Genomic DNA, 21138 nt, shown 5'->3' on the forward strand with positions numbered 1-21138 from the left:
GAAATCAAGGCTGGAAATTAAAACTAGTTTTCAAAATGGCCTTAAGGTAATCTGTTGCAATTGTTAGATGGGAAGTTTGTTTTTCATTTTGCAATTGGAAATAGTGGTTTGCCCAAAAATTACATCTGCTGTCCTTGAGTGTATTTCATACTGCGAGAGTAAATAAAGAGTTAATTTATTTTTATTTGGTTATAGATCTTTTAAAATGAAAAGATTTAACAATTTCTGGACCTGGATTTCATTTTAATTCAGGACCATATCATATCCATATAGTTTCTTGTACCATTGCGATGAACATTAAACGTTCCTAACTAAGGTGGTCATTTTGTCCAAGAATTATAACCCCTTAATGAATAGCATAGCCTGAAGGAGGAGATGCACTTTAGTCTCCTTTGCAGATCCTTTATGGTGATTGTGGTATTTTAAAGCTGTGGTATGCTATGGATGCCTCAGGAAGTTACAACTTCTTGAGCATGCAAAAATGAAATATATATTCCCTTATAGCAAATTAAAAATAACAAGCACAATTTTTATTTGTGCTTTTTACAGTTTTCTCTCTTTCATGCATGATGGTGCTTTTCAAACAACTTCATTGGACGCCCATGATCCGGACAGGAGCAAAAAGGACCCCGTTTCTCTCTCCACAGATGCTGTCTGACATGCTGCAGATTTCCAGGCTATTTTCTTTTACAGAGTTCAAGCATTTGTGGTTGATTTGGGCTTCAAAAATAAATTAAATATTCAAATAGGCTGCCTCCTTGGCTTTAAGCAGTATCGGTTTACATCTTAACCTTGCATCCATTTGTTTCTGGTCACAAGAGTCAAATCAATGCGGTCACAACCCTTCAGCTGATTCAGAGCTCATGGTAAAAGAAAGTGGGCAAGAAGGAGCCATTCAGCCCATCAATGCTTATCCTACACTGATCCGTCTTTCATAGTCGCCAATTATACACCCTGTTCCCTCTCTCCTGACTACTGATCATTATTTTAAGAAACACTGAAATCCTTTCAATGCTCTTGGTATTTTGGTATCCAAAACATGTTGCACAATAAATGTTTGTCTCTAATTCACTCCAGGGGTGTGGCTGAGAACTTAGCACCCAACTCTAATAGCCCTGGCAAGATAAGCCATTTCAGTTGTCAATTACGAGTTCTCCCTGTTGTTGTGGATCTGTTAGTCGCACCAAGTCCAGAGAGATTAAAAACAGAAGTTTTCCATTCATAAAGGCCAGCTGCCTTTTCACAAAATCCAACAACCTCATTGAAATGGTGAAAAATGTTATTCAAGATCATTTTAATTAAATCTCGATCATGAACGGATGGAGGTCTAAAATTTTATCCAGGTCAGTAATACTGCATCAAACATATAATCGTGCCAAAAAAAACTGTTTCCAAAAATCATTTTGACTGAAATCAATGCAACTTCACTCCAGAGGCAAAGAAATCATGACTATGTGGACAAGGGCTGCATTTCCAAACAGTGAGATCTTGTCAGTGTTCCTCAAGGTCTCTCGATTACAGGACTAGAATCCTCAGCTACTCTATTTTTGCCAAATTATCATCCCTGATTCAAAGAATCTAAAACCAATTTAGCCTGTGAATTATTAGTTATTAATGCAAAGTATTAATCAGAGAAAATCTCTTTTGATCATGGAAACTCCTATCGATCTTCTATGTGGCTTGTGAGAATGACTATCATACTGCAGCTTTAAAATGACCTTTCAAAGCAATTCCCACTGCTTGATTAATTGGAAAACAAAACTAATTTACTTGTAAAGTGAAGCTTTTGCATCCCATTTCGACCTGAGCAAGGGCTAATACATCTGCTGTTGTCTGCATGTAGATGAAAATCACACAGTCAACGAGGAGGCCAGCAACTCGGCACAGCCTCACCCCTACAAGAAGCGAGAGCCTGTGGATGTGCCGTATCAAACAGGCCAGCTCCATCCAGCTATTCGAGTGGCAGACCTACTGCAGCACATCACACAGATGAAATGTGCAGAAGGTTATGGATTCAAGGAGGAATATGAGGTAAGGCCAGAGACTAGGGAGAAAGGAATGTAATTCCTTCTGTGTTCAATACTCACTTAATCTCGCACGGAGTAGAAGTTGGATGGGCTCTACTGTTTAATATTGGTACATATCATTTCCAAAGACATTGCCATAATTTCTGTGTTGCCATGAACAAAAACTCTTCTATGTGGCATGACCAGTATTATAATCAATTATGCTCAAAACAGTGATGGCACAAACAATACAAAATATCTCTCTCTGTCTCCCTCCCCCTCCCTATCTCCTTCCCTATTTCCCTCCCTCTCTCACACACATACTCTTTCTCTTCATCTATCCATCTATCTCTCAGCTCTGGTGACTCAAACTTGTCTTGAGGGCCAAAGAGTTGTCCAGCATGCAAACAGGTCTTCCAGCCCACCACATTTAAGTTGCCTGAATTAATTCCATATCGCTCTGTGCCCTGTTCATTCAGCAACCAAGCCAGATGCTGTGGCTACTCTGCCTTCCTCCACCAACTCCTCTAGCAGTTCATTCCAGATACTAACTACTCTAACTCAAAGGAGTTTTCAGTAGCACCTTAGATAACAGAAGCAAGGTTTGGTGTGATGTCGATTTGAATATGGACATCACAGTTGAATAGTTGGTATTTAACTTGCCCCACTCCACGGTCCTATTATAGCAATTCATATTTGTACAGTTCAAAGGAGTTGCCGGTGTTTCTGACTGTAGAAACACATGTAATTTCTTTGAGAATAAAGAAAGGGGGCTTTGCACATACTTGGTGTATCTCTGTAAGCCTGTCTGCACACATAGTTCAAGGTCACCAATTCTGATTGGACAGATTCTTGAGGCTTTTCGCATATAATTTCCAAGTAACTCATTCCAATCCCACCAACTACACACACACACACACACACACACACCACACACACACACACACGCACACACATACACACAACACACATACACACACACACCACACACACACACGCACACACATACACACACACATATACACACACGCACACACATACACACACACGCACACACATACACACACACACACCACCACACCCACACACACACACACACACACCACACACACACACACACGCACACACATACACACAACACACATACACACACACACCACACACACACACGCACACACATACACACACACATACTCGCACACACATACACACACACGCACACACATACACACACGCACACACATACACACACACACACCACCACACACACACACACACACACACACACACACACACACACACACACACACACACACACACACACACACACACACACACACGCGCCATTCATTACCTTACATGTCATTCCACAGTACTCCCCACCTTCCTATCAGATCATAGCCTGAGTCCAAGACAACTGGATGATTCTCCTCTAGTAAATAAAGCATTTTTAAACCACATTTATTTAGATGCCCTTGTGATTTCCTTCTCGGGATTTTCAATCCAGTCTCCGGTAGATTAGTTCTTCACTCCTGATACATCCAGCACTTTTGGTAGCCCTAACAAGCTCTCTATGTTGATGAAGGGCATTTGTAAAACTTACTCTTTTAGAAATGAAAGGGAGAAAATTTAGTGAACCTTTGAGTAAATATTCTCATTCCTTCCCCCCCCCCCCCCAGTATGTGGCGACATTGGAGAGAGTTCAGAGAAGATTTACTAGAATGATGCCAAGAATTGAAAGGGTTATCATATGAGGACCGATTGCCAGCTCTTGGACTGTACTTGTTGGAGTACAAAGGATGAGGGGGACCTCATAGAGGCATTTTGAATGATGAAAGGCCTGGACAGTCTAGATGTGGCAAGGATGTTTCCCATGATAGGGGATTCTAGGATGAGAGGGCACAACTTCAGGATAAAAGGGTAGCAATTTAAAATAGAGATGAGGAAAAAATTCTTTAGTCAGAGGGTCATATGAGTCTGTGGAATTTGTTGCCCCAAGTGGCTGTGGAAGTAAGGTTGTTATGTGTATTTAAGGCAGATATTCACAGGTATTTGATTAGTCAGGGCATCAAGGGTTACAGGGTAAAAGCTGGGGATTGGGGGTTGAGTGGGTGGATGGATCAGCTCATGTTTAGAATGGCGAAGCAGACTCGATGGGCCAACGGGCCTACTTCTGCTCCTATATCTTGTGATTGTGATAGGCATCCCTCATTTTTGAACTGGGTGGTATATAATAATTTACTGCAATGCTGGGCTATACATATAACATGAAGGATCAACAAAGGAATAAGATTTACTACAGGCTTTCCAACAGCCAACGGGAGGTAGAGGAACAGGACTGAAGGCAGATCATGGAAAGATGCAAATACAGCAGGGTTGTTATAATGGGAGACTAGTCACCCCAATATTGACTGGGATTTCCTTAGTGCCTGCAGCTTAAATGAGTCAGAATTGTTCAGGTGCATCCATGAGAGTTTCTTGAAAAGGTTTATAGATCATCCTATCAGGGATAAGGTCGTACTACATCCAGCATTGAGAAAAGAGCCTGCCCATTTTGGGGACAGAATTCCATTAGTTTTAAGAGAGCTTTGAATGAGGGTAAGACTGAACCTTGAGGAGAAAGTGCTAAATTAGGGCAAAGCCAATTACAACAGCATGAGGCAGGAGTTACATAAAGTAAATTGGGAGAGGCCGGTGTTGTGCAAGTCCATATCTGACATGTAGGAGTCCTTGAAAGACCAGCTAATCAGAATACAGTATCAACATCTTCCCATGAGAAAGAAAGAAAAAGGATGGCAAGGTTTGGGAACTTTGGATGATGTCAATTTAGTCAAAAAGAGAAAGGAAGTATAAGGTAAAGACGGCAAGGTACCGTTATAGCGCCAACGGCCTGGTTTCAAATCCAGCAATGTCTGTGACTGCATGAATTTCCTCGAGGCACTCCGGTTTCCTCCCACCCTTCAAAAAATGCACGGGGGTTGTAGATCAATCCGGGTATTTGGGTGGCATGGGCTCATATGTCTAAAATAAATAAGGTTGAGGAAGCTGAAGTTGGACAGTACCCTTTAAAGGAAAATTAACGGAAGCAGGAAAAATTCTTAAACAGGGAATCAGGAGGGCCAAAATGGCCATGAAATCTCCTTGCTGAGTAGAACTAAGCTTCCGACATTTTATAATACGTCTACGTTAAAAACAAGAGATAGATATCTTTGTTTCCTCTTTAGTCACAGGTGAGGGCTGAAGAACAATGACTTTTTTTTGTTTCACAAGGGCAATAACAATAAACCAGGGTCATTATTAGGCCAGTGGTCGTGAAATTATGGGAGTAGATTGGAGAATTACTGGGCAGCACGGTTAGAATAGCTGCGACAGCGCCAGCCATCCGGGTTCGAATCCAGCACTGTCTGTAGGAGTTTGTACGTTCTCCCTGTGATTGCATGGGTTTCCTCCAGGTGCTCCGGTTTCCTCCCACCCTTCAAAGCGAGCTGAGTTGTTGGTCAATTGGATGTAATTGGGCAGCACGGGCTTGTAGGCCCGAAGGGCCTGTTACTATGCTGTATGTCTAAATTTGAGATTCTTAGAGAAAGGATTTACTTGCACCCATAAAAATCTTGACTTGGTAGGAGTGATGAGCCTGGTTTTGTGTGGGGAGGTCACGTCACATGAAGTTGTTGAGGAGGTGATGAAGATAATTGAAGAGGACGAGATAGTGGAAGTTTTCCGCCTCGACCTTAGTGACAAACTCCCTCCACCAGATTAAAGCCCATGAGATCAACAGTGACTTGGTAGATTGGATTTAAAATTGGCGAAGCAATGTCAGTGGTGGAGAGGTAGGTGAACAGAGGGTGATAGGTGTGGGAGGCACTGCCAGGAGAGGCGATGAAAGCAAATATGATGGCACTATTTACGGCACATTTAAACAGGCACATAAATAGGCATGGGATAGAGGGATACTGAACACGTTCAGCCTGTTGGGATAGTTTAAATTGGCTTCATGTTCAGCATGGACATTATGAGATAAAGGGCACAAATCTAATAGCGGTATGCAAAAAAAAAAGAGATATACCTTACTGACGACTGCAATTATACTGCAAATCAAAACAGCCGCAGAAGGAAGTCATTGCCAGCAGAGAATTGCGATTAGCTGCACTAAATATGATACAGCTGTTACCCTGGCACTGAAATATGATCTACGCTTAGCAAACATGACAAGCCTCACATGGAAATCAATGAGATTTCAAGTGCAGACTGACAGTGACTTACCAGCAACAAAACGCAATGTGTTCAGTAATGTGTCAGTGTATAGATCACATCTTCTCAGACTGAAAGTAAGAAGCAAGAGCTTCATAATTAATCATTGGGAACAGTGGGAAGCTATTGCTGAGCTGCATTTATACGTCAGTGAACAACCTGCTGTAATAAAGGAAAGAAGCCTCTTAAGTGCATTATTTGTCTTTTTATGTCTTTTCTTTTATTGTTGATGAAATGCTGAGTTTGAATACAGACAATTTCACAATTGCAGGCAGCTTTTCCCTACGCATTCAAAATATTATTCTTCAGGCATAAGGCAGGGAATGGTGATTACACTGGACAACAATTTTTTTGCAACAGGTTTGCTTCCTGGAAATAAATGGGGATTGTGATAGATAACTCAAGCTGAACTACAAAGATAATTTTAGATTTGCTGCATCATGTGGGAAGTTGGAGAAGGAATAAAATAACTTTTATTAGATTTAACAGCGCAATGATGCTGGCACATTGTGTTAGTTCAACTGACCAAAAAAAATTTTTTTTTTTTTTTTTTGCCACTGATTTTCGCTCATCTGATGCCTTTCGTGTTGTGTCACTGTCCAACAATAGTTGGCCAGCATTGATGGATTCCAGTTGCCCAGATACCGCTTTTCCATGGTCGCAATGAAACCTTTCACGACGTTCACCACTGACTGCACCAAGATCAGTCCAAGTGCGAATGCAGAGACTGAATATTCAATGGCACATTGTACTTCACGGTTTTGTATGCTTGAAGTAGGCTTAAAATATGACAGGAAGTCACAAAAATAGGTTGTATCTAAAGAACTCAAACATCGACTGTGCATTTCTATTCGTGGATGCTGACTGTTGAGTTCCTTCAGCTGCTTGCTTTTGGCTCTGGATTCCAGCATCTGCATACTTGTGTGTCCCAATTAACATCAGCTGAATGGCCCGGTTACTCTGCAGTTTATCTCATGTAACCATTACATTTTCCCTTGTATAATGATGAACTCAACATCGACTATGGTCTCAGCTCCAAGGTGAAGCCCTCACCGAAGGAGAAGAGGCAACAACTATAATTTGGAGGGTCAGAGATCGTGACAAATGGAGGGACATGACTGCCTACGCCGAACGGCAAGGCATCAGAATGATGAACCATTACACTGGACAATGAAGATTTTGCTCCCTGAATACTTTTGGGTGTATTTTATGGATTTGGGGCTGATGATCTTGAAAATCATCTTAAGATTTTCCCTATCACTTACCTTTTTTCCTGATGACTTCAGAAGTCATTTGGCCCATTGAGTGTTTGCCCGCTCTCATAGGGTTCTCATCCGTTCTGTTCCCAATTTTTCCCTCTGATTTGTTGTCCCTCACACAAGCATCAGCTTGTCCTGCCTATCCTGGTACCCTTCTACATGAGGGACAATTTACAAAAGGGATACAGGAGTAGCTAGGGGAAACCCACATAATCACGGAGAGAACAGGCAAATTCCACTTAGGCAATATCCAAGATCAGGATCGAACCTGGGCTGTTAGAACTATGAAAACTTATGCTTATGGTACTGTCCCTTTCCAAACGCTTGGGAATACTAGTAAAATTCAAAAGTCTGCAAATGCTATGATTGTAGTAAAAACACAGAAATCCTGGAGGAGCTCAGCCAGTCTCACTGCTTGAGAATACTATCCAGGCCAATGCATCAGTGAGCAAACTCTGAACTCAGCAAGTCAAGCAATATCCAAGAGTCAATCAATGTTTTGCATCGGAACCCTTTCTTGAGAGCTGTCATTTTTTTGTTTTTGTTCTCCAATCCTTCTGTGCGTCGCTGTCAGAATGCTGCACTGTGACTTTTGGATGTGGTGTTCAGTCAAGACCCTGTCTACCCTCTGGTCAAATGTAAACTTTAACATAGACATAACTGGGAGACCATTGGCTTGATGTCTTGTCCAGTATTAATGGCTACTTGAGCTCTTCTTCCACCCTGCATTAGTAAATCAAATGCGTTGAGATAAAAAGCATGTCAAACAGCATCCATGGAGAGAGAACTGCATGAACAACTCATCAGTAAGGAAAAGTGAAAATTATTAGGTCTGTGCCTGTTAACTCAGGTGTAAAACTTCAATGCTAACATACTAGTCTGACAAAACATCACCAATCTTTCAGCCTATATCTTGCTATTCAAAGTACAATTTTAATAGGAAAGTTTGGTTCACTTCCAAGCCCTGTTCCTTGATGTCTGACTTCCAAGGAGCTGAATATATGTGGGTTTTCTGCTTTTCAACCATTGCATTCATACAGGAACTGAAGGACACAGACTTAAATTTCAAGAGCTAATGGGGAGAGGATGTCTTTCACGCCACAAGTTGCAATGCAATGAGACATTTCTCACTGCTTGCTGCAATACCGTAAGTACCTTTTCTCTGTCCATGGCAATAGTGGGGATCTCCCAGTAATAACCAATTTCAATTCCCTGCCATTCCCATGTCTGCCCATGGTCTCATGCATTACCAGATTGAGACCACCTGCAAATTGGAGGAACAACACCTAATATTCCATCTAAGCACCCTCCAACCCTCCAAACAGATTGCATAAATATTGACCATTGCATTCCATTAGTGCCCACACCCCCTGTTTCTCCCCTTCCCCTATCTATGTCTCTTGCATGCTCTCACTCTCTCCCTCTCTCTCTCTCTTTTTCCCTTTCCCTCTTCCTCCTTTCCTCTGCATTCACAAAACCACCTCCTCCCCCGCTCAATTTTCACCTTTCCTCTCCTGACCTCCTATCCACGTCCAATTATGGACTTTTGTCTCTTGGTCTGAGCTTCCCCCCCCCCCCCACCCTTCCCTCCTTCCCCAACCTTTTTATTCAGACTCCTGCATGCTTTTTTGCTCATACTCTGAAGGATGGTTATATATCTTTACCTCCTATGGGAAAAAGAGGCAGCGCTGCTTGAGTTGCTATCATGGCAGCGCTGCCCCTGGTACAGACCGGAAGAAAGGGAAGCGGAGACCCAACGATGCTCCACAGAATTCTACCGCCCAGCCCTAATGCCAACAACTCCATACAGGCCTTAAACAACCTGCTAAAGGAGTTGGCAGTGCTTTTTTAAAATCCTGCAGCCACAGGGTCTTCCCAAGGTGGCTGCGCTTGTGCAGGGCAACATACCACGAGAGGTTGCAGGCTCCAGGGGAGCAGCGGAACAGAGCAGGGCACCAGAAACGGGGAGAGCACCCCTTCCCCCACCCTGAGAAGGAGAAGCATAGGAGATGACCCTACAGGACGGTGACCTCGACAACGGACCAGCGAGGGGCTCTGTGGCTGAAGGACCCACACAGTCTGTGGGCTGTTATCAACTTGTGATTGAAGGACAAACGTAGGATGCGGGCTGCTGGAGATGTATCAGAGGCTTGGATCTTTAGCTTGGGTCGCTGATGGTTTGAAGTGGGGACTGTAAAGTTGCAGAGGCTGCAGGAGCACTCGAGGTGAATCGATGAACACTCAGTGTCCCTGAAGGGACTCTCTTTACCTTCTCTTTCTCCTATTGTTCGGGATGTCAGGTTCACGGCAATTCTTTGTTTGCCCTATGGCGGACAGAAGCTGTAGAATATCATGTATATTACATTTTTAATGTATTATTACATGACAATAAAAATAACCTTTGAACCTTTGGACGCTGCATGAACTGCTGCGTTCCTCCAACATTTTTGTGTTTTTATTACAATCACAGCATCTGCAGACTTTTGTGTTTCACCCCTGGTGATGGAATGTGTTGACTGAAGAGAGCTGAAACAAAGTTGATAATAATTTTACAAGGACTGGATTTGATCCAAAAGAAAAAATCAAAAACACAATTGAAAAAAGAGAAGAACTAAATGAATAGGTCATTCAAAAATCTGGCCCAGTGTCAATGGGCTAAACAGTTGCAGTTCCAGTGTAAGCTTCTGCAAGTGAGACAAGGAGTCAGTGTCACTTCTCGCCCACGTTAAGCTGAAGATGACATTCAGAACATGATCGACACTGCCTTATTATCAAACGCTCGTTCACGTTATCTTTATCGAACCCAATTTCAGCTCAAGGTTAGAATATTCTGTAATATGGCGAATAATGCCTTCCACTATTGTCTTGTTCAAGTCAATGAACCCATTCAGAGAGCAGCAAGGGTTGCTCTTTCCTTATCAAGGAAAGATATTGCAAAACACATGATAGGATTTTCAGTTTAGTAATTACTGGCACTGATATTTTTCGACTGGATACATTTATTTTTCCTTATCTGCTGACGTGTATAGAAATAATTGATCTTTGCCTCTAAGCAGAGATACATCTGTTGGAGGAGAATCCTCCTTGGATATTACTATTCCAATCCATTATTTCAAATTGCCTTTTTTATCTATTACTACAGCTCCAATTTCTTTCGGCTGAGGAGTTGATGCCAACACTATTCCAGCATTTCTAAAGGTCAAGAGGCTGTCCCCAGTTCATCTTTAAAAAGTGTTGCTCTCCTTTACTTAAGATCAGCTTCACTCCTAATGATCAAGTTTTTGTTAAGATATTCTGCATTTTCATCGAAAATGTAGCATTGTGTTTAAGTTGCAGGACAACATTATCTAAACACCCAAAGTGTGAGTTTTCGGCAGTTGAGAATTTTACTTTGAATGATAACCAAAGAGCAACTCTGCCCAGAGTAGGAGGAGTTAAGGATGGGCAATAAATGCTGGTCTTACCTGAGATACTTACACCCTGAATGAATACATCTGGCGGATTGGCGGATGCCAGACAAAGGAGGAGAGAGAGGCAAGGAAAAAATAAGGGGCCAAGGTGATGAGATGACAGGGTGAAGTGATGAATCTGACAAGAGAAGCTGAGAATGGTGGCATATAGAGATAAATGCAAAGTGGGGTGGGGGGGGGGTGGAGGGGAGGGGAGAGAGCATAAGAGTTTGAAGTCAGGGGGTGGAAGTGGATAGAACTAAGGAAGGAGGGATGAGAATGAGTTGGGGGAGGGGTGGGGGGGGGTAGGAAAGGGGACAAAAAAAGGAGGGAGGGGAAGAGCAGAAATGTAGTAAAGAAGCAAAAGAGGGACTGAGAAAGGAAAAGGGATTCATTCTCTGAAATTAAAAAAATACTGTCCAAGCAGCATATGAGGTGTTATTTCCCCTTCAGCCCCAAATCCACACTGGATTATTCCACTCTCTCCTCACCTCCCCCTCCCCCCTCCCCCAATTGGTTTCCATCTGACTCATATTCCTCCACTTGCATCTCTCTCCAATTGTCTGACACCTGCCCATCTTCTGATGTTGTCCATCAGGTTTTACCTGGTTTTCCAATCCCTTATGGGGCCTCTCCCACCCAGTAAATTAAAATTTGTCATTTAATTTAAAGATGCAGCTCATTAACAGGCCCTTCCGGCCCTCAGGGAGTGCTGCACAAATACACCCTATTAAGCTGCTCACCCAAACGTCTTTGGTTTCTCTCCGATATTTACCTGGTCTCAATAAAGAGTTTTGGCTGGAAACATCGCTCTTTTCTCCGCCCACTGATGACTGATGCTACTTCTCTTGCTGAGTTCCTCTAGCAGATTGTATTTAACCTCTGCATTGGGATTGTTTCCCTATGATCTACCTCATCTAAGCCTCTCATTATTTTGCAGACCTCAAACTTGTACCTCCTCCATCTTCTCCGTTCCAAGGAAAATAAACCTAGCCTACGCAGTCACTCATCAGAACTGAAATATTCTGTCCCATGTGATATCCTAGTGAGTGTCCTCTGCACTCTTTCCAATGAAATCACATCAAACTGGATTATGGCCTGAACTAGTTGAGTGTAAATGATCACACACCGCCATTTTTTAAGAAAGGCAGAAACATTATTCCTGCTGTCAATGCCTGGTTTTAATCATATTACTCTTTGTGTGAACCAGTGATGTGGAAATTAAGTGGGACATTTCCTCTTTCACTAAAATATTTACACTTCAAACATAATCGGCGGCCCAGCTAGCCTAGTAGTTCATGCAACTGCACCAGTAACTGGGGTTCGAATTCGGCATTGTCAGTCAGGAGTTTGCCTGCTCTCCCTGTGTCTGCATGGGTTGCCTCCAGGCATTCCAGTTTCCTCCCACCGTTCAAAACATACCCCGAATTGTAGGTGCAATTGGTGGCTGTAAGGACCTGTTACCGCGCTGGACGTCTACATTTAAACTGAAGAGCGCAGATGCATTTGTGTGTCCCCTTAAGGGATGTGAAACTGATTGCTTAAATGCAGGTATTTCTTTCTTATGCAGAATGAAACAATTAACTAATCACTTTTTTTTACATTCTTTGAACTTGAAGGAAAACACTTCCCAAAATGTAAATGTCGCTCAACATGAGACATCAGAAGCTGTTATTGGAGGTCTGCCACGTGTAATCTTTTAATTTGGGTTGAGACACTTGATATATTTATAAATAATTCATAGTTTTGTGACAGCGCATTAGTCATTCCTGTTTGAACCAATCAGTGTCAGTATTGTCAGTGGAGAAATAACAACCACGTTATCTCCAAACACCTTTCCACTCTGAGTTAGCTTAAGGAATGTTCATTAATAAATGCTAACATTCACTTTTGGCAGTCCTCACCTTATTCTGTCTTTATTTAAGATCAATACTTTGACAGGATTAGGTCTCGTGGATTGGGAAAGTGGCCTTTTGTACTCCTTTGAGAGAGCATGAGAGAGAAATGTAGCCCTCTTGGCCTTTTAGAGAATCTCTTCCGTGTTCTGGAGAATGATAGCCTGATTGCTGGTGTCTGATCATGGATGAAATAATAAATGGTTTCAAATGAACAGCATGAGTTAAATAGTTATCACTTAAATGTAAATGTCCTGCAGGCAGATCTCAGGGTGTGCAGAGCTGTTTTTTTTTGACAAATTGCAGCAAATCATTTGAAAGCCATTTTCCAAACAGTGTTTTTCACTTCCTGAATAACATTATCAGAATAAGGGAAGATTTCTTGAGTAAAAACACAGGAACGCTGGAAGAACTCAGCAGGTCTTGCAGGAATCAATGCAGCGCAGGTACCTGAGATGCTGGGGGAGAGGGGGGTGAGGGAAGGGCACCTGAGACGCTGTGAGACCTGCTGAGTTCCTCCAGCATTTCTGTGATTTTAAGTGCAATCCCACGTCTGCAGACTTCTGTTTCACGCACAGATCTCTTGTCCAAGAAAACAGCTTTATTTTATTTTTGTTCCTGGCAGGATCTACCGCAGTTATATTAACCTGTTTTTATTTTAATGATGTTGGAGTCTATCACTTCAGTTAATATTAAGAAAATGAAGATGCTGCAAATTTGAAATAAAAATAGAAAATGCTGGAAACATTTCAGGCATCATCTGTTCAAAGAGAAACTGAGGTCGTCGCAACTGGGAGCAAGACAAAGGATCTTTGACCTGAAACATTAACTCTGTTTCACCTCACACAGTTGCTACCTGACCCACAGAGTGTTTCCAGCAATTTCTGTTTGCCATTCCATAACTTTAATTAATGGACTAAGAAGGTTGCTTTAATGATTAATTGCACTAAATGTGACACAGCTGTTACTCTGGCACAAAAAGATGATCTATACTTAGTGAAGTTAACAAGCCTCAGTTGGAAGTCAAAGCCGATAATGATCGAGTGACATCCAGTCATCGGTATAGATGATAAACAACAATGGAACTAGTACTGATCACTGAGGTACACCACTAGCAAGAGGCCTCCAGTTAGATAGGCTTCTCTGCATTCTTTCAATCTTATTGATAGCTTTCCTGTAGTTGTGTCTTCTTCCACAAAGCCAATGTTTGATCCGATTTACTAACTTGTCCTGAATATCAAGTGACTGAACCTTCTTGACCAATGTGGAACCTTATCAAAGAGCTTACTAAAGTCCACATGGACTACACACACGGTCATTCCTTCATCAACTTTCCATGTAACTTTCTCATAAATTATGATATGGATTGAATAGAGTGGAATCGGACAAAACTCTGGAATTGTGTGGCAAACGAGAGACTCATCCAGAAAGTCATGAGGCACGGCGATCAGTGGAACATCAGCTGTGTGGATAAAAAATAGACTTGTAGAAGCAGAGTGTTGTAGTGGGAGGAAAGCATTCTGCCTGGAGGTCGGTGACTAGTGGAGTGCTGCAGGAATCTGTTCTGGAACCCCTGCTCTTTGCGATTTTTATAAATATCCTGGATGAAGAGGTGGAAGGATGGGTCAGTAAGTTTGCAGATGACACGAAGGTTGGGAGAGTAGTAGATGGAGCTGAAGGTTGTCGAAGGTTGCAAGAAGATATAGACAGGATGCAGAGCTGGTCAGAAAAGTGGCAGATAGAGTTCAATCCATTTAAGTGTGAGGTGATGTATTTTGGAAGGACAACCCAAAGATTGAGTACAGGGTTAATGGTCGGATACTTAAGAGTGTGGATCAACAGGAGAACTTTGGAGAACAAATCCATACATCCTTCAAGGTTTCCACACAGGTTCATAAGATAGTTAAGAAGGTCTGTGGGATGTTGGGCTTCATTAATAGGGGGATTGAGTTCAGGAGTAGAGAAGTCATGTTGAAACTCTACAAATCTCTGGTGAGACCACACTTAGAGTATTGTGTTCTGTTCTGCTCACCTGATTATAGGAAGAATGTGGAAGCTATGGAGAGGGTGCAGAGGAGATTTACCAGGATGTTGCCTGGATTGGGAAACAAGTCTTATGAGGCAAGGTTAGCAGAGCTGGGACTTTTTGGAGCGTAGAAGGATGAAAGGAGATTTGATAGAGGTCAACAAGATTATGAGAGGCATAGAACCTGTTTCCCACGGCAGGATCAGCAAATACCAGAGGATGTATATACAAAGTTTCAGGAGAAAGGTTTAGGGGAGACATCAGGGGTAAGTTTTTTCACACAGAGAGTTGTAGGAGCCTGGAATGTCTTGCCAGAGATGGTGGTGGAGGATGAAACATTGGGGGCATTTAAGAGACTCTTAGACAGACATGTGAATGTTATGGGATAGGGAAGGTTTATTACATTTTTTTAGGAAAGAAAATATGGATCGGCACAACATCAAGGGCCAAAAAGGTCTGTACTGTGCTGTACTACTCCATGTTTTATGTTCTATGTACCAGAATTGATTTGGAAGGAGGAAGTAATGTGTATGACAACTCTTGGAATATTGTGTTCAGTTCTGGTCATGCCATTATAGGAAGGATGTGGAAGCTATGGAGTGGATGCAGAGGAGATTTACCAGAATGTTGCCTGGTGTTTTATGAGACAAGGTTAACAGAGCTAGGTTTTTTTTTCTCTCTCTGGAGCACAGAAGAATGAGAGATGACTTAATAGAGGTCTACAAGATTATGAGAGGCATAGATGGGTGGAGAGCCAGCATATTTTTCCTGGGGTGACAGCAGCAAATACCAGTGGACATCTGTATAGGTTGAGGGGAAGAAACCTTAGGGGAGATGTGGGGGGTTACATAGAAAATAGTGGGTGTCTGGAATGCATTGCCAGGAGTGGTAGTAGAGTCTGGTACAATAGGAACATATAAAAGACTCTCAGACAAGCAAATGGATGCAAGGATAATTGAGGGTTATGGATGTGAGGAAAGGGAAGGTTTAACTTTTGAGTAGGTTAATGTAGGTCAGTGCAACCTCATGGACTGTGCTGTTGTGCTCTATGTCCTATATTCTATAACTGTGTATTGTAGAGATAGGATTGCAGCATCATAAATGGCAGAATGTTCAAATGGGCATTAGCAACTAGACCAATCTCCATTCTCTGAGAAGACTGAGAAGAATTGAAATTCAACATGTGGCGGTTAATTCAAAACAATGGAAATTGCCAGACAGGATCAAGATTGACTATGATTTCCCTTGTTCCTTAATCAAACCATACTCATGGGCTGGTACTCGATCTAAACTAGTTGTTACAAATACAGCCCAGCAGTAGACCGTGCTTCCTCCAGATTTTGCAATCGACCAAAGGCTGGTGGAACTTCCTAAAGAATCTGCTTTATCCCCATCTTCTGCTGGGCAGGCCTTGCATCTGAAATGCACGTCCACATCTGGGTGGATGAATATAGTTTAACTTTAAATGTTAAAGTACACATTTAAAGCCACCACATTATTTCCCCCCCCTCGTGTGTACAAATCGCTATTTGATTGTAATTCATTTATCAGTGGCCTCTTTGTGAAATATAAATGACCACTGCCCAGTTAACTTTTGACATTTCACCAAGTACAAATTTGCTAAGACAAATCTTTTATCCAAGAATTAGACTGATTTAGATTTATTTATTCAGATTTATTGTCAGACCACATACATGACATCACATACAACCCTGAGATTCTTTTCCCTGCGAGTGAGACAGAATTACAGGTAGTGCAAAAAAAAGGTGCACAATGTACACATGTAAACAAACAAAGAATTGTAAATAGATAACAAATGTAAACAAACCGACTATGTAATATACAGGGGGAAAACAATAAAGTGCACAAATAAGAATCCTTAAATGAGTCCCTGATGGAGGTTGTTGTTGAGGCATCTGATGGTGGAGGGGTAGTAACTGTTCCTGAACCTGGTGGCAGGAATCTTATGGCACCTAAAACTCTTTCCTTGCAGCAACAGCAAGAACAGAGTGTGTGCTGGGTGGTGTGGATCATAGATGATTATTGCTGCTCTCCGATGGCAGCGTTCCCTGTAGATGTACTCGACAGTGGGGAGGGTTTTGCCTGTGGTATCCTGGGCTGTTGGAGGGCTTTTCTGGTGAAACTCCTTTGAGTTGATTCAAATGCTACTATGTCATCTATTTTAGGTAAAGGGACCTGAACCATGTGTAGCGTAATACTCCGTGCAACTCTGACAAAGCTTCCTTATTGTTGTTGCAATCAAAGGCCAATATGCAGTTTACCTTGTAGGCTCAAGAGACACCAGATGCAAGGTTCTGAGGTAAAGAAACATTCTGCTGAAGGAACTCCCTGGATCAAACAGCATCTGTGTGGGAAAGGGAATTGTCAATGTTTTGAATTAAAACCTTGTATTAAGACGGTTTACTGGTTGGGCCTGCCTGCTAATCTTGTGTGATTCTGGCAATAATTGTCTCAAGCAATGAATTTCTCTTCTCCCCATCCAAGCCTGATCCCACAAATCTTTTGCTTACATTCTTCTGGTGCCCTCAGTATGCTGTCTCACATCAGAAATACAGTTAGGACCATCAAGGAAGTAGGTGTAAATCCTGGCCTGCTCCACAACAGATGAAACACCTATTCATTCAGGTGAGATGATAAGAATTAAGTCAAATGTCGTCTCAGCTCTGAAATGATACGAGTCCATAGGGATCAAAGGATTCAGTTCTGGAATGGCTGTTATCTGGCTTTCCCTATTTTCAGTAGTCCGTGAGTCACAAATGAATTATGTTGATTCATTTTTTTTGTGTGCGTGAGATGCCGAGTGTGTATCTGCTTTAATGTGAGGTGGGGTGAGGTGAGGTGAGCAAAGGAGGAAAAACCCAACACCCAACCCCAACCCACCAATTTTCCCCTGCAACCGTGTCTGCCTGTCCCGCATCGGACTTGTCAGCCACAATCGAGCCTGCAGCTGACGTGGACTTTTTACCCCCTCCATAAATCTTCGTCCGCGAAGCCAAGCCAAAGAAGAAGAATTATGGAGGTACAAGGACTGCCTAAAGAAATCTCTTGGTGCCTGCCACATTGACCACCACCAGTGGGCTGATCTCGCCTCAAACCGTGCATCTTGGCGCCTCACAGTTCGGCGGGCAGCAACCTCCTTTGAAGAGAGCCCACCTCACTGACAAAAGACAAAGGAGGAAAAACCAGCCCCAACCCACCAATTTTCCCCTGCAACCGTGTCTGCCTGTCCCGCATCGGACTTGTCAGCCACAAACGAGGCTGCAGCTGACGTGGACTTTTTACCCCCTCCATAAATCTTCGTCTGCAAAGCCAAGCCAAAGAAGAATCTGCTTTAATGTTATAGCAACAAACAAGTTGATCGCTGTTTGTCCGTCTGCAAATATTTTGCTGATTGTGAAATGAAAGATTTGTGCATTTTTTCCCCCTCTGGTACAAAAATCAGGGAAACAAAATTATCTAAATGTCATCCGATGAAAGGGATGGTTCAGTTGAACAGTTCACCTCACGTACTTTGTAGTTGCATCAATAGAGCAAATGCTTAACAAAAAGCCAACCTCAATTCTATATCTTTCTTTCTTCTGCTTGTATATTCTTGATTATATCAGCCTTCATCCTCAATTTATGATTCAGAACCTAAATACCACTCTTGCATTTATCAACTTTGTCAAAATGTAAACTAATATGGACACTTAGAATAAGCAGAGCCAGGATTGGCCCACCTTTTAATTTTTAATTTAGACATACACAGGGCATTTTGGCCCACGATTTTGTACCGGGTGCATAGGTTAATTGGGCGGCACAGACTCATGGGCCAAAATGGCCTGTGTATGTCTAAATTAAAAATTAAAAGATTGGCCATCCCTGATAGATAGAAGGAAGCCATTCAGTTCAGTGTTCTGGCCCCAAATAGTTATTCCTGTAGTCCCATCACCTCTTTTATTGACTTGCAATAGAAGATATAATATTAGATGCAGGAAAATGGAATCAGTTGATGGAAGCCTGCAGGTATCGGGTATTTGAATTTTCCAGCAGGATTTGACAGGATTAAAAAAAGATCAAAGCTCATGGTATTGGGGAAAAGTTGTTGTATGGATTGAACACTGGTTCGCGCTCAGAAGACAGATAGTTGGAATAAATACTTTCTTTAGACTGCAAGAGTGTAACTAGTGGAACGCCTTAGAGTTAAGTTTTCACTTATTGACTATTTATATTAATGCCCTGGAGGAGGAAGCAAAATGTACGATCATCAAATTGCCAACGGTACAAAAATAGGAGGAAGGGCATGGTGTGATGAGGTGATCGTGAATGCAACAAGATATAGATAGGTTGAGTGAGTGGGTGAAATCTTGGCATGTGGAATTTAAAGTGGGAAAGTGTGAAATCATGCACTTCATCAAGGGGAATTGCAAGGCAGATTATTATCTTAACCAGGAAAGTTTAAAATGAGTAAAAATACAGAGCCACTCGTGAGCCCTAGTGCATGAATCAAAAAATGTTAGCAGGCAGGTGGTAGCAAGTCGTGAAGAGGGTAAATGGCACATTGGGCTTTGCTGGAAAGGCTGGAAGTTCAGTATTGTTACAATTGCATGGAGCATTGGTGAGGCCACATTTGGAACACTCCACACTCCTTATTAAAGAAATTATATTGTAGTGTTGGGGATAGTCCAAAACAACTTTCACTGGGCTAATGCCTGAGATGTGACAATTCCTTTGTCACAAGGGTCTGAATAAGTTTATTTTTTCTTTGGAGTTTTGAAGATTTATGGGTGAATCATGTAGGATCCCTTAGGGCCAAAGACAGAGTGGATGTTGAGACAGAAAGGAGGCTGTGATGTAAAACTGATGTGTGCAGCGTTCCCCCCACCCCCCTCACTCTTATTGGTGAATCTCTGGAATTCTCCATACAAAATATAGTCCTCTGATAGCTCAGGAATTATCCCAGTGAATGTGTAGAAAAATAGCAGGTCCACTTGCCTCAAAATAAAATGTTTTTAATTTATGTGAGACAAGTCTAGCCTGAATGCAAAGGTAACAGGGCAGAAATCAGGAAAGGAATTCTCAATCAGCTTTTATTTTTGTCAAATCCTGAAACCTTCAACTAAGTTCTAATCTAAAATTATCATTTTGTTACTGAAAGGAATCTTTGTACAAAAATATGCCATAGTCATTAGATCAGTAAATAAATGTCTCTGCTGCATTGGCAAACGATATGGGAATGCTATCCATCCTTAATCCTGGTCCCTATATTGGAGACAATCAACTTGACCTTAAACTTGTAATTGGAATATTTGCAACGTCCACTAATTCAAAATTAGCCAGTCTGATATCTTGGGGATATCAGCAATGTGCTTTATGATGAATGAAATGTGAGGTAAAAAATATTTAACATATTGGCTATTTCTTTTTGTTGCCATCTTCGTTCTTTAGAGGTCTTTGGACATTCTCTCCCTATTTATATGTCCATAGAAACTTTTACTGTTTGCTTTTATACTTCATGCAAGATAGAGATCTTGTCATAGGTGTCAGATTGAGAGAGAGGTATCCCTGATCTGGAAGCCCTTTCCAAAAAACCAATAAGATCATGATGCTTTTGCTTAGGTCTCACTTACCTGGACTTATCTCATATCTTTTGATTTCCCCATCTAAAAATCGATTGACCTCTATCTTGAATGTCCACCACAATAGCAAAGTCTACACGTCCTTCTTGGGTCAAGAATTCCAAGGATTCACTGTCCTCTGGGTGAAGAAAAGTCTTATTTCTGTCCTGAATGGACAACTCTTTATTTTGTGTCTCTTGGTTCAGCCAGATGAACTATCATCTGCCCTGTCAAGTTGTTGAGAATTCAGGGGTAACAAAACAAAAATTAGAGATGAAAGTTAGTGCTGTCAATGCGAGGTTTGGGGCCCAAGAACCTCATTATAGCACTATGGGCTTTAATAAGATGATAGATGTGGAAAGGTTCAATGGATACATCTTCATCTGGTTGTGTGACTGATCAAATCATCACATTCTTGTTCACCTTCTGTGTCCATCAATCGGGATGGATAACAGTGAGCATAACCCCACAATCATCAAGGATCCATCAGGAAAGCAGTCTAGATGCCACAAGACTTGCACCACCCAGGTTCAGGAACAGCTGCTCCCCCTCCACCATCAGTCTCCTCAACAATAAACTTAATCAGGGACTCATTTAAGGACTCTCTTTTGCTCTTTACTGTGTTTCTTTTTCT

General features: G+C 41.9%; 1 protein-coding gene across 10 annotated transcripts in view; it reads left to right on the forward strand.

The window, feature by feature from the left end:
- The window catches only part of LOC138755773 (receptor-type tyrosine-protein phosphatase mu-like), a 1095616-nt gene that overhangs the window by 907201 nt on the left and 167277 nt on the right, over positions 1-21138 (forward strand). For all 10 annotated transcript variants that reach the window (XM_069922352.1, XM_069922354.1, XM_069922355.1 and 7 more), the window contains one exon: positions 1844-2031. In XM_069922352.1, the coding sequence (XP_069778453.1) occupies positions 1844-2031 (188 nt within the window). The remainder of the gene's footprint in view (positions 1-1843; positions 2032-21138) is intronic.

This window comes from Narcine bancroftii, chromosome 2, assembly GCF_036971445.1.
Source record: "Narcine bancroftii isolate sNarBan1 chromosome 2, sNarBan1.hap1, whole genome shotgun sequence".
NCBI lineage: Eukaryota > Metazoa > Chordata > Chondrichthyes > Torpediniformes > Narcinidae > Narcine > Narcine bancroftii.